This window comes from Mya arenaria, chromosome 17 (assembly GCF_026914265.1).
Source record: "Mya arenaria isolate MELC-2E11 chromosome 17, ASM2691426v1".
In the NCBI taxonomy this organism is placed as follows: Eukaryota; Metazoa; Mollusca; class Bivalvia; order Myida; family Myidae; genus Mya; species Mya arenaria.
The window spans coordinates 40,104,009-40,117,787 of record NC_069138.1 but is presented as its reverse complement, the minus strand read 5'-3'; the positions used below and the strand labels follow the sequence as shown (position 1 = coordinate 40,117,787).

The following is a 13,779-nucleotide window of genomic DNA, read 5'->3' as shown; positions in this document are numbered from 1 at the left end:
TCGATTCAGTAGAACTGTATCCTTATATTGACAGTGTGCTAATTAAATGAGTTCGGACGGTAGGTGGGCCTGTTTGTTTATCGGAAATACGCAATGTGCGAAGCTGTACGACAGGCTACTGAAGAGGTGAGATCTAACTTGTTTAAGACTTAACTGCATGCTCCTTTGATAGCTGTAAGAGCGCCTGTACGCCGTGCTCAATCTGAATGCGGTCAATTCCAGGTGCGCCGGGGTCCGGTACGTCCCCTAAGCCGTCCACCCCGTGATACGGGGAACCCGGTTTTCGCTCCCCCAGGAGGGGTGCGTCACATCCAGTGTAAACAGGGATCTATGATAAAATAATTATATTATATAGTATGTATAGGCGATACCTTGCACTAATTTTGTTTCATGTAAGTGGTAAAGTAATTATTCGGAACGTTGCAATGATAGGGATCCAACCGGTCATAGTTGAAACTAACAGTATCCATTATTTCCATTATCACTACATAAAATATGTGTTACCAAATGCAAAATGGTTTTGCGGACGAAAGCGTATGTGTGCCTTGAAAATAAGAATCCATCTAAAATAGATAGAAATGTTTAAGTAAATTTGCTTGCATCGATTTAATATAAAATATCTTACGTCTAGTTTCTTTGCCACTTGCAGTACCCTCAGTGCGTTCAGTGATGCCTGTGTGACGTCACAGTTCCCGGCAACGCACGTGATAGCGATGACGTCAATATTGACGTCTGACAGTGCCATCAAGATTGACATGGCGTCATCGTTTCCCGGGTCACAGTCAATGACGAGCTTCCTTCTGGTCGCCATTAAGCTTCTGTAAAAGACAAGAACGTGCCAATGGTATGTTTGAAATACACGAAAATACACCTTCTTTTATTGCAGTTCTTAAAGAACGCTAAAGAGCCTAAATTTACAATCAAAATAACGTGACAAACACGTTTTGCCAACTTTTTTTTTTTTGTCTTGGAACGAGCCAATTTTTGCGAAAATCCATGGAAATCAGTTATATAAGACTGCTGACAAAAAAAATTAAAATGCAGATTTTTATATTTAAGTTCAAAAAATGATTTGTATGCATTTTTCTTAAACCGTTAGCCATAAAACATTACTTTTCGAACGGAAATATGAAAATCTACGATCTGATTCTTTGTCAGCAATCTTATATCATTAGTTTGCAGATATTTATGCAAAAATTTGATCTTACCAAGTCAAAAAATAAAAAAGTTGTAAAAATGGTATATCTGTGAGAGTGCAGCTTTAAAGAACGCTAAAGGGCCAAAATTTACGATCAAAATAACGTGACAAACACGTTCGACTTAAATTCCAATGCTTTAGATCAAGGAAGTCGCGGTCCTAGATTTACATATACCTTGGTTGTGTTTAACCCATTAAACTACTTTGTCTAATTATAATACGTTGTTTTTTATTCATATTACACAAATACTTTTTACTTGGTTTTAAAGTTAATGTATTTCCAAAGACAACCGGTGATCTCATAACAAGAAAAAACCTTAGTACAATGTACAGTTTACTCACCTTCTCTGATCATTCCTTGAGGCGCTACACAAGTATTGAATCAAGGTCAAGATATCACCGACAGACCGTATAATTTACTTGTTTTCAAGGAGATGCAGGAAGCGTCTTATTTAGGCAATGGATCTTATCGTTTTAATTATTATAACGTTAGATCGCCGCCTGTGTTGAGGATGACCCAGTTTAAATGTCACGATACTGACTCGCAAACAGGTGAGTTAATAGTTAGTTTATGGCTTGTGTGGGCATGCCAGATCAGGTGATAGAGCACCTTACTTGCAAACAACGGATTCAAGATCCGACCCCCGGGCTGGCGACATTGTAGTGCAACAGAGTATGTACACGACACGTTTCAGTCACGAATATAATGTAGCTAAAATCATTATTTGGTTTTTAAGAGACGTGCCTTAAACGTGTTGGTGGTATTGAGTTGGATAAATGTACAATAAATACGAGTGGTTTGACATTATTTACATATACATCCATGCAATTTCATGCAAACTGATTATGTGGCCTATTTTACACGTTGATGATTAAGGTGAATAAATGGTATGCGTATTTTCCTCAATATCAATAATTCAAGAAAAAAATCATTGTACATACACTATCCATGGAACTAAAAGATAACTATATTTTATGTTATATGTTTTTGTTTAATCCTACGTTAACCTTATCATTTATATTTGACCTTCAGTGTTTTATTGTCTCGTACAATAGTAGAAGGATTTATATCAACACCAAGAGATCTTCGGACTTATAATACGATTACAACTACAGGTTTCAGTCCAGTAAACTGCACTATGGACACAAACGAACACACACCAGATACAAACACCCAAAAAGAGCATCAAAATAGCTTAACCGATAAATGATTTAATTATCGCCCACTGGAGCACGAGTCTGTACTTGTTTGTATTGCCATAACCACACACTTAAAAATATAGGCCTAAACAGAGTTAACCAGATATCTGCATGTGACCGCACCACATTGACATAGTCAATGCAATTGGAAAATTGTTTCAATATTTGGTAATATAGTAATTGCAAGAAATAAACATAATGGGCGTATATATATATATATATATATATATATATATATATATATATATATATATATATATATATATATTTTTTTTTTTTTATTTTTTTTTTATTTTGGTCATGATAACCGTCCTGTTTTGAGCTGTGCCGTTTTGTCCTGATTTTTTTTGTCATTTTCACGACGTAAATATTTATAAAATAAAACAACAAACCAAACTTGGCGCGGAAGGTATAAGTAGCATTTACTCGGTCAAAAGATACATTCATCTGAAGTTATCAACAAAATCACCCATTTAGTTGAAGTTTATTTTTATTTCTTGATTATATATGATGATTGACAACATTTGAAAACTTTAATGTCACATGATTTCGTGTTAAATATATTTCCCGTGACGTTTTTTCCTCATAAAGAAAACCTGGGAGGAAAAGTGCGCCCGGTTTGGGGCTCGAACCCACGACCGCCGGAACACTAGCACGGCGCTCTTACCAACTGAGCTAACCGGGCGGCTGGTTCTTACCCACACACACTACACTCCTCCCCCATTAACCTTATAGGCCGACAGAGGCACTACTGCCGTTTACCGCTGCCACCAGTAAAGTAAACCTGGGAGGAAAAGTGCGCCCGGTGTGGGGCTCGAACCCACGACCGCCGGAACACTAGTCCAAATAATTGTACGTTGACGGATTTTTTTAGATTTTTGATATGGCAAATCCTTCACGTACAAATTGTTTAGTATCAGAAGTGGGTAGTTGTTCCGATCAGGATTCCGGGTTAAAGCATATAGCGTCTATAAAATATCATAAAAACAAGAAATATTACCAGATAATGTTATTTTATATTAGTTCCGTACACAAAAAATAAATATCCAACTTATAATTATGAGTTTGATGGCTTTTCTTCATTCATTCTCTCAAAACAACGATATATATATGAAGGGCACCTGCAAGGCTTAAGGGCACAGTTTTAAATCGCTCGGAACATTTCGGCCATGGCCGAGTTGTTACGGTTGTAAAACGAGGTCTATCTCGAAGCTTTGTCGGATGAGGCTGAGTTAATACGATTGTATCGAGTTGTTCCCCTTCGCATAATTGTTTTCTGTGTCAGTCAACTTTCGTTTTATTGGAAAGGTAAACAACTTGTTTTAATGCATTAAATGCTTGTTAAGTGCAAAATAACATTTCACTTACATGGTAAAATATGAATATAACTATGATCAATTTCAACCATAAAATACTTCACTTAAAACAATTTCAATATTTTTAAAACACCCCCGTTTTTTGCACATTCCCGTTTAGACTTTTGGGATTGGAAGAATCCCGTATAACACGTCTATTATTTTAGACTACTGGAACACTAGCACGGCGCTCTAACCAACTGAGCTAACCGGGCGGCTGGTTCTTACCCACACACACTACACTCACACTTTTAGTTACTGTATCTTTTATTTGTTTAATTTGTCGGTAATTTGAAATTAGGGCAAATCTTCAAACATGTCATGTGATTGTGTCACTGATGATTTTTTTCAGGGTAAGAGTTAAAGAGAAAATAGTTATCACTTTTTTGACGTTGATTTGCTTCATCAGTGTTTTATTTTTTCACTAACAAGTCGGCGCGCACCATTCATGTCAGTTACACTCAGAAGAGGAGTTGGCATAAACAGATAGATAGATAGAAATCATAGATATAATAGATAGAATGTGGATAAGAACCAGCTGCCCGGTTAGCTTGGTTGGAGCCCCGTACTGTGCCAGACAGTCATGGGTCAGCCCTTGAATTACGGACCATGGACGTTATGGACAAGACATAACGGACCATATTTTGGGACATTACGGACCATATCTGGGGACATTACGGACCATCTAGAGAAACATAACGGACCATGATTTATAATGAAATTAACATTTTTTAATTCATATTTTATTAATTACTTGCATATGAATGCTCATTTTAATACAAATATCAGCCAACTAACTGTGTTTACATGAAATTCCAATTGATTAATCAGGGCTTTTTTACCAAAAATTGTGAAGAGGCCTAGCCTTTTCATTTTGGGAAATTTAAATGCGTGAAATTCTGCAAATTGAGAAATTAGGCCTAAAAAACAAACATGTCTGTTTCCTGTAACCCGACCGACCGTAATTTTTTACCGCCGACCGCAATTTTTTTATGCCCCAAAATTCGAAAAGTCAGATTTTTAGCGATCTCTGGCCTGTGATGACAACGATAATTTAAATAATTTAGTAGTGTCCGAATCGTTGCATAGTTACAAACGTTTCCGGTTTGACAAGTTGAAACAATTGCAAAAACCTTAATGGCTGTGACATTAAACTGACCCGAGCTCCCGGGTTTTGACGCAAAGAAATTGTAAATGACCCAAAATCGACGCATCATACATTTGTAGTATGCGTCAGTTTTGACACGGGATATTTCGGTGTGAGAGTCGGTATCATCTGAAAGGAGCCTCAATGCATGATCTGAATGTTTGTTTAACCCGCAAGAGCAATTAACACTCGAAGTGACAAGTGATTATCGATCTGGAATCTGATCGGTAACCTTGTCAATTAGCAGCACTCAAACTCAATGACATAATATTAACTCCGCCCATTATGCAAATTAACGGATACCTTCCGCTTTTTCGCTAAGTGCAATGGTTTTGAAAAACAACAATGCTAAGATATATTTTGTTAATTTATTTTAAGTTTTTTTTATTATATCTCCGGTTAATTAAAAAATATTCTTATAAGTTTTTAATGAATTAACAGAAAAACAAACATTTTTCGTACCACATGGTCTAAAAAGCGCGGGAAACCGGTGCATGCTAACTTCTTGTCAATTTTAATGAAAGTGAAAGGAGAACTGCGTAGATCGTTGTCAGTGTTATAGTTTAGTTCTATAACAAAACTGTTATGGTTTTGCCATTTATGAAAAATACGATGTTGCAATACTGGCAATAGGAACGTTGAATGTTTTTGTTTACTTCCGGAAAAAAAGATAAACCTAAAAGTTAAAGTAAGAAAGATGTCGTTGCAACTAAACAATCGCTGGTGCATATTGGAGTTTGACAAAGATGCACTGGGTTACATAACGAAGATGCATTAACTAAATAATAATTATGTTCGTCAGAGTCAGAACATAATTTTTTCAATCTTTGACTCTGGGAATGTTTTAACCACCGTAGTCCAGTCAAGTACAGAAAAAACAACCACAAGGTATTCTATTGAAAGTTATATTGATTATTTTTCATCGTGCTTGAGATTTTTACAGAATGTACAGTGGATCTAATACAGTAGATCTTTTTAAAACACTGGAAATTGTTAAAAAAAAATAAGTTGTGGAAACTATTTAAGGTACTGTACATGTTCTAGTTTTACTGTTTAAATAAGAAAATGGTATTAATTTTTATGCCCCCGAAGGTGGGCATATTAAAATCGCACCGTCCGTCCGTCCGTCCGGCTCTGTAACTTTCCCTTGTATGGACAGATTTTAAAATCACTTGCCACACGTGTTCCACTTACCAAGACGACGTGTGGCGTGCAAGACTCGTGTCCCTACCTCACAGGTCAAGGTCACACTTAGTGTTTATTCACAATGGAGTGCTGCATATAAGGACATAGAGTATAGGTTGTCGTGTCTGGGCTGTAATTTCTCTTGTATGGACAGATTTTAAAATAACTTGCCACATGTGTACCACATGCCAAGACGACGTGTCGCGTGCAAGACCCGTGTCCCTACCTCAAAGGTCAAGGTCACACTTAGTGTTTATTCACAATGGAGTGCTGCATATAAGGACATAGAGTATAGGTTGTCGTGTCCGGGCTGTAACTTTCCCTTGTATGGACAGATTTTAAAATAACTTGCCACATGTGTTCCACATACCAAGACGACGTGTCGCGTGCAAGACCCGTGTCCCTACCTCAAAGGTCAAGGTCACACTTAGTGTTTATTCACAATGGAGTGCTGCATATACAATGTAAGGACATAGAGTATAGGTTGTCGTGTCCGGGCTGTAACTTTCTCTTGTATGGACAGATTTAAAAAAAACTTACCACATGTGTTCCACATACCAAGACGACGTGTCGCGTGCAAGACCCGTGTCCTTACCTCAAAGGTCAAGGTCACACTTAGTGTTTATTCACAATGGAGTGCTGCATATAATTTTGAAATAACTTGCCAAATGTGTTCAACATACCAAGACGATGTGTCGCGTGCAAAACCTGTGTCCCTACCTCAAAGGTCAAGGTCACACTTAGTGTTTATTCACAATGGAGTGCTGCATATAAGGACATAGAGTATAGGTTGTCGTGTCCGGGCTGTAACTTTCTCTTGTATGGACAGATTTTAAAATAACTTGCCACATGTGTTCCACATACCAAGACGACGTGTCGCGTGCAAAACCTGTGTCCCTACCTCAAAGGTCAAGGTCACACTTAGTGTTTATTTAAAATGGAGTGCTGCATATAAGGACATAGAGTATAGGTTGTCGTGTCCGGGCTGTAACTTTCCCTTGTATAGACAGATTTTAAAATAACTTGCCACATGTGTTCCACATACCAAGACGACGTGTCGCGTGCAAAACCCGTGTCCCTAACTCAAAGGTCAAGGTCACACTTAGTGTTTATTCACAATGGAGTGCTGCATATACAATGTAAGGACATAGAGTATAGGTTGTCGTGTCCGGGCTGTAACTTTCTCTTGTATGGACAGATTTTAAAATAACTTACCACATGTGTTCCACATACCAAGACGACGTGTCGCGTGCAAGACCCATGTCCCTACCTCAAAGGTCAAGGTCACACTAAGTGTTTATTCACAATGGAGTGCTGCATATAAGGACATAGAGTATAAGTTGTCGTGTCAGGGCTGTTACTTTCCCTTGTATGGACAGATTTTAAAATCACTTGCTACATGTGTTCCACATACGAAGACGACGTGTCATGTGCAAGACCCATGTCCCTACCTCTAAGGTGAAAGATACACTAAGTGTTTATTCACAAGGGAATTCTGAATATAAGGACATAACAGTGTAGGTTGTCAAGTATGGGTGGTATTTTTTTATGTTCAGAGGCAATTTAAAATAACTTGCTATATGTATTTGACACGTAAAGGCAAGATCAACTTTTCATGTACTGACCTTGTTCGTAGGTCAATGTCACATTCGGGGGCATTCGTCTCATACTGTGACAGCTCTTGTTTATTAGTCAGTCTAAGCTTTTTTGATACTGATTCTAGTCTATTTAAACATATTCCAGTCCAATCTGTTATTTTACACTGTCCGCTGCCGAGTCAGCAGGTAAGGTTTAAGTGTCCAAGCAGTGAACAGCGTAGACCATGGGTCTACACTGGTCCCAAAGATCTGTACAATTCTGACAGCCTCTAAGAGTTAAATGGTTTAGTCAATGATTCTAGTCATTTATCAATCGAAGTATTGACTTATATATGTTTTGTGGAGATTCTTGCCAGTTCTTGTTGTAACAGCATTTTATTTTATAATAGTTGTCATGTACATTTAATTGTAATACAACTTGATATTATTACACAGTCTATCTTAAAATAGTCTGTGCAATAATATCATGTTTTATTATTACAAAATGTATGCATTTTGAAAGTTTTGTTTAAAACATTTGCCAAAAATAAATTGTCTAAATGTTCTTTGATTCACTCTTTCACTGGGTTATATTTGCAAAGTGTAAAGAACTGCTTCCCTGGTGAACATACTGACAATGCTCAAAATTGCACATAATGTTGCCACCGCTGGGAGTCGAACCCATGGCTTGCCCTTCAAAAGGATGCATTCTACAACTGAAATACATGTACAATGGCTGTCAAGCTAGCAGTTTCAGCTTATTAGTGGCAGAAAGATTGAATCTATATATCACACTGAATTCTTTTTAAAATAATTTACCTGATATAAACATGAATATTGGATCATTCTGACATTTAAAAAAAAAAAAAAATCCCTACCTACCGACCCATCTTTTTTTCAGCATGTTACAGGAAACAGACATATTTTTTTTAGGCCTTAAAATGCGTAAACGTCTCAAAATGGGAAATTCCACATGAGGATTGAAGACACCTTTTTAACACGGGTCAAGGTATCCATATGAAACTTGGAACTCATGTTACAACAAACAGGCTCATATCTTACATGTGAGTCTTCTTATAGCTTTTTTTTTTCAATTATGACCTTTTTAATATGAAATGTGTACAAACACTCCACAGGGTCAAGCTTGAAAAGTCTAAAATGTATGGACTTACACATGTAGATCTTATTGGGGGAGAAATCATGTCTTTGACTTTGCTTTTTTAACATTACGCAATGACAAAAGAGGGAGAGAGATTAGTTTTAATCTTTGTAGAGTTGATTCTAAATCGAGGGAAAGAATTGATAACGATATATGGACTAATTGGTCCTCGAAAAACATTCAAATTTTAAAGCATTCTTCTCATGTTAACTTAAAAGATAAAAAGAATAATTTGCTCAAACAGAATTTTTATTGTAAATTTTTGAAGTAAGATCTTCCTTTCTGGGAAAAATATCTGGGAATTGTGAAAAAAATATCTGGAAATTGGGAAAATATGCCATTTTTCCCAATTGTGAAGTAGCCTTATTTCAGCCTCTAGCAAAGCAGGTGAAAAAGCCCTGTTAATGGTTATAAAGTGACCATTGTATACCTTCAGTAAATAAGTCTATAGCAAAAAAATATGTAAAATAATTATGTCCTTGACGAAAGACATCAATGAAGAAAATGTAAGAAAGCAAACAAATATTTACTTGTCAACATCATTTGAGTTGTTATGATATAAAGTGAAAACAAACTGTGAATAGTTTATAAATCATGGTCTGTAATGTCCCAAACTATGGTCCGTTATGTCCCCAAATATGGTCCGTAATGTCTGGTCCGTAATGTCCATGGTCCGTAATGACCGTGACCCAAGCCCTACCCCTGGCTTTCCTTTTAGGTTAACTTCTAAGAGTGGCAGCAGTTAACAGCAGGTGTGTCTGTGTTGGCCTTAAAGGTTATGTGTGGGTAGGAACCAGCGACCCGTTGAGCCACTTTTAGAACACTATCCTCCCAGGTTTACTTCGGGTTTAGATTAAAAAGTGATAAAATATCAGGTTCATGTTTCACATAATTGTATCTTTCAAAAAAATTCTTTGCAGTTTAATAAAGAATCAAAATGGCTGAGAGACCTGAGGATCTGAATTTGCCCAATGCAGTTATAACCAGAATCATTAAGGATGCGGTATGAATGTTATTGCAGTTAAAATATGATCTTTTTGTGCATCAAAGTGATTGGACAATAATTCCATTGAATTTAATCATCCTTTAGTTGTAATTTGTTTGTATGAAAATTTACACTTATGTTTTTGTTGTAACAGATCCCAGATGGGGTGAATGTTTCCAAGGAGGCACGGCTGGCTATATCAAAGGCTGCCAGTGTCTTTGTCTTGTATGCCACATCTTGGTTAGTAATTTGGAAATTTTTAGATTCCTCTCTTACAGAATCAATTGTGTTTTGCATTTATGCCTGTACATACTAAGTAGAAGTCACTCTTATTATTTAGAATACGCATTGAATCCATCTTGTTTAACACAATAGGTATTAACTGAAATCGACACATGTTCTATTTTATATTGTATTGCACATAATACATACATCCATATGATATATATGTATTAATAAATGAAAGTAGTGATGTGATAATGTATTACATGCTGGTATCAGTGATTATCATTAATAACATTACATACAATAATAACCGCAATCCTCCTGGTTCCTATTTTCCAGTTCCAACAACTTTGCATTGAAGGCAAAGCGAAAGACGATCACAGCAAAGGACGTGTTGGACGCCCTGGAGGATATGGAGTTTGACCAGTTTGTTGACCCGCTCAAGGAATGCCTTGATGGTAAATCATATGCCTTTTTTGTTTTGATCATTGAAGTCAAATGAGTTTAGTTTATAGTTTAGTTTATTCACAATATATGTAGACATTATGTACATGAGTATACTATACATATATTGAAATAATTCATTAAATTGGAACAGAAAAGAAAACAAAATTCACAATATTAAAATTCAGCGAAAAGTCATTCAAATCAAAATATTGATTTATATAAATAAATTTACATAAATAAATAAAGTGAAGGCATTGGGATAGCCTTGGTGATGCTGTGCAAAAACTCTAACCTTGGTCACATCTTTCAAAAACTGATCAAGAAACATAAGGCTCGTTCTTTGATCATTGTTGATTTATACCTCTTACTGACTGAAGTTTTTAATAACATTTAGTCACTAGAGTTGTACAGCTTGATTGCAGAAAAAGCCAACACAAATTCTTGACCAAATTTTATATTTTGCAGCTTACAAGAAGAACCAACAAGGAAAGAAAGACCAGAAGAGGAAAGACAAGGTGAGTCAGCCATCTGCGAGGTCCGGGGGTGGGGATGGGATGGAGGATGAGGGAGTGGTGGTGCTGGAGGAGTCAGAAGGAGAGGGAGAACTTGGTGATGATCCCCAGGGTGACGAGCCCATGGATGAGGCAGCAGGTGTGAACGGAGATGGTGATGTGGTGGAGATATCAGACACAAGTGAGGATGCATGAGGGAAATAGAGAGATGGTTAACCAGCAGTTAGTTATTGCAACAGAGTTGGAGTTGAAACTTCAAGTTTGGTTTGGGACTATCCCCACTTCATGGGCTTGCTATGTTCTTTATTCTCAGGGCCTTTATTGGATTCAGATTCATAAAGAACAAGTTGAAATGGTTGTCATTTTATTTACTGGGATATGATGGCCGGAGGCTGTCAGAGGTGGCTTAGTTCTATGTTGTTAAGGATGTATGGCAAAAAGTTTTTACTCCAGTAGGAATTAATGTAGACTACTGTGAAATCATCAATGTTCGTGGGGCATTAATGTGCGTGGTTTTCGTGGGTTGGGTGATCCATGAATTCAAGATCCCACGAAATATAGACCCTTTATTCACTTTTTCAATTGCCTTGTTACGTACATACTGTAGTATATTCTTTAGAGAGGTCGCAGTATACAGCGTAAATACCGAACTCACTGTATATCTGACTATAATTGTTTTGGTAATATATTATATCTGCCTTTAACAAATAATAAACCAAATCATTTCATTGTGTTTTTTATTTACCAAATTATGAACACGTGCTGTAGCGTGTGCTGTCCATGAAAATATCGAGGTTTACGAGATGTGCGTGTTTAGTGTCGGTACTCGATTTTTTTTCTTTAATGAAATATTTAATCGATTACATTGATTGTTTGTACTCAAATATACGCACCTTTTCGGTGTTTTCACAGTTTGCAAAATTCTTAATTGAATGGCTTCGCCTATCTTTATCTTTGGTCAGGGTCCATCTTCTTTTATGACCGTAATTTCCAATTAAATCGATAATTGACATGGGTATATGCTCTAATTGGCATGTTGTACCACTAAAGCGTCTGTCATAAACCGTGTGACGTAGGAGACGGAAATCACGTGGAGATTATGCAGACGATTAAGGACGATCGCAGTTTCGGATTTTTTTTTCAAAAATGAAAAACCACGAATTCAAGTACCCACGAACATGTAAATTTTGAGAAAACCACGAAATTTCATCCCAACGAATATAAATGATTTCACAGTATATTGAACACTTGAAGGGCTAACTTTTTGAAATCTGTGTTCAGTGAATTAACTTTGGAATATATTATATATTTCACAATGAAATGCAAGACAACCTACAGCTCTCCTTTTCTTGCAACTTTTCAGTATTAAATACTACATGCACTGTTATGTATTTTGTACATGAAGTATATTTAAAATGTATGCGTCATGCCGATGCTTAATTTTTTTTTAAAATTTTAAACAGAAGTCTGTATTAAAGACAAACAGTGTATACAAATGTTTATTATGCTCAAAATATATAGAACATAAAAAAGCAGATTGACTCGTTATAAAACCAAAACAAAGTTTTTACATTGTATGTTGTAAATAATTTGATTTGTGCATTGATGGCACATGAAGGCATCTAGAGACACATTGTGTCTTGTTGGACTTGGAAGCTGTTTGTGCGAGGTGGTCAAAATAATTTGTTGGACTACACAGCCATGTGTTATTATTTATTGATGAACTATGACCCCTTTATTGGTCAATTGAATGGCTGAGTGACCTCTAGCCACATGCTAATTGAATCAACTGTAACAAATTGAAAACACTGTTTGCTGGTTTATTTTAAATTGCCAGTAATCATAAGTTCTTGATAAAATTGGTTCAGTTTTATTAAAATGGTTCAGTTTTATTTGTAGTACATTAGTACAGACATGAATTTTTCAAGTAAAACTGTTTATTGTAGATTTGCCTACTATTTTTGTATGTTCTACTAATGCAATTGTGTCAATAGGCTGTAGAAGAGATATGGAAGTGCTTATTTTACTGAATGAACCAGTATTGAACTGGCTGGTTCCCCTTAGTTTTCAAATGTAATGAAAGCCTTCATTGTGTAGAAAGGAAATCTCTGATGCAGTAAAGCAGATTGCTTGCTTGGTCATGTAGCACACCATTCTTAGTTTATGTAATGATGGTTCAATAAATGTACTGCTAATATGTTATACATGTACCTTGAATTCATAAAATATGTTGACCTTTTTCTGTGATGAGATGAAATAAATTATAAACAAGTGTCGATTCTTCTATGAATTCTTAATTATTGCTACATGTGTGTCTAGTTGGAAGTTCATGTTATAAAGGAAAGAAAGGAACGTATTGTATAGCTGTGGTATATGGATTGCCAATTAAACAGTGACACAGATTATAGCCAAAATTAGTAAATATTGAATTGACAAAATAATCACATCAACTGTTGTGCTGCCTTGGTCAAAATTGAAGAAATGAAATACTCAAGTAAGAAAGCCAACACTTAAAATTTGGTAAATTATTGACAATTTTACTGCACTGATTCCAGATTATGGTGTGATCTGCCTGGTTATCATATATGGTTGTCGTTATTCCAGACATTACAACCAAGTTGACCCAAAATTTGATTAGAAATGCTTGAGTGGAAGAGTTGAAAAGAAAGTGGTGACTGACTCTGACAACTCAGTCAGAAAATATGATCCTTGAGCGTCTACAATGGTATATAGGCAACATAGCAAAGATATTAACATGAAGCTAGGTACTTTTATTTGCAGTAACAAAA

At 36.2% G+C, this 13,779-nt stretch overlaps 2 protein-coding genes across 2 annotated transcripts; one reads left to right on the top strand and one right to left on the bottom strand.

Moving 5' to 3' along the window:
* Window positions 1-142: 142 nt before the first annotated feature.
* On the bottom strand, window positions 143-1,584 carry LOC128223479 (inosine-uridine preferring nucleoside hydrolase-like). The gene is made up of 3 exons (XM_052932759.1): window positions 1,541-1,584; window positions 626-818; window positions 143-328 (listed from the first exon to the last, which is right to left on the bottom strand). The coding sequence occupies exons 2-3, from the start codon at window positions 809-811 to the stop codon at window positions 143-145; spliced, it is 372 nt and encodes a 123-aa protein (XP_052788719.1). The 5' UTR covers window positions 812-818; window positions 1,541-1,584.
* A 1,177-nt stretch (window positions 1,585-2,761) lies between these two features.
* On the top strand, window positions 2,762-13,263 carry LOC128222765 (DNA polymerase epsilon subunit 3-like). The gene is made up of 5 exons (XM_052931878.1): window positions 2,762-2,807; window positions 9,742-9,824; window positions 9,961-10,046; window positions 10,371-10,489; window positions 10,944-13,263. Exons 2-5 carry the CDS (start codon window positions 9,759-9,761, stop codon window positions 11,183-11,185), a joined length of 513 nt encoding a protein of 170 aa, XP_052787838.1. The 5' UTR covers window positions 2,762-2,807; window positions 9,742-9,758; the 3' UTR covers window positions 11,186-13,263.
* Window positions 13,264-13,779: the final 516 nt, after the last annotated feature.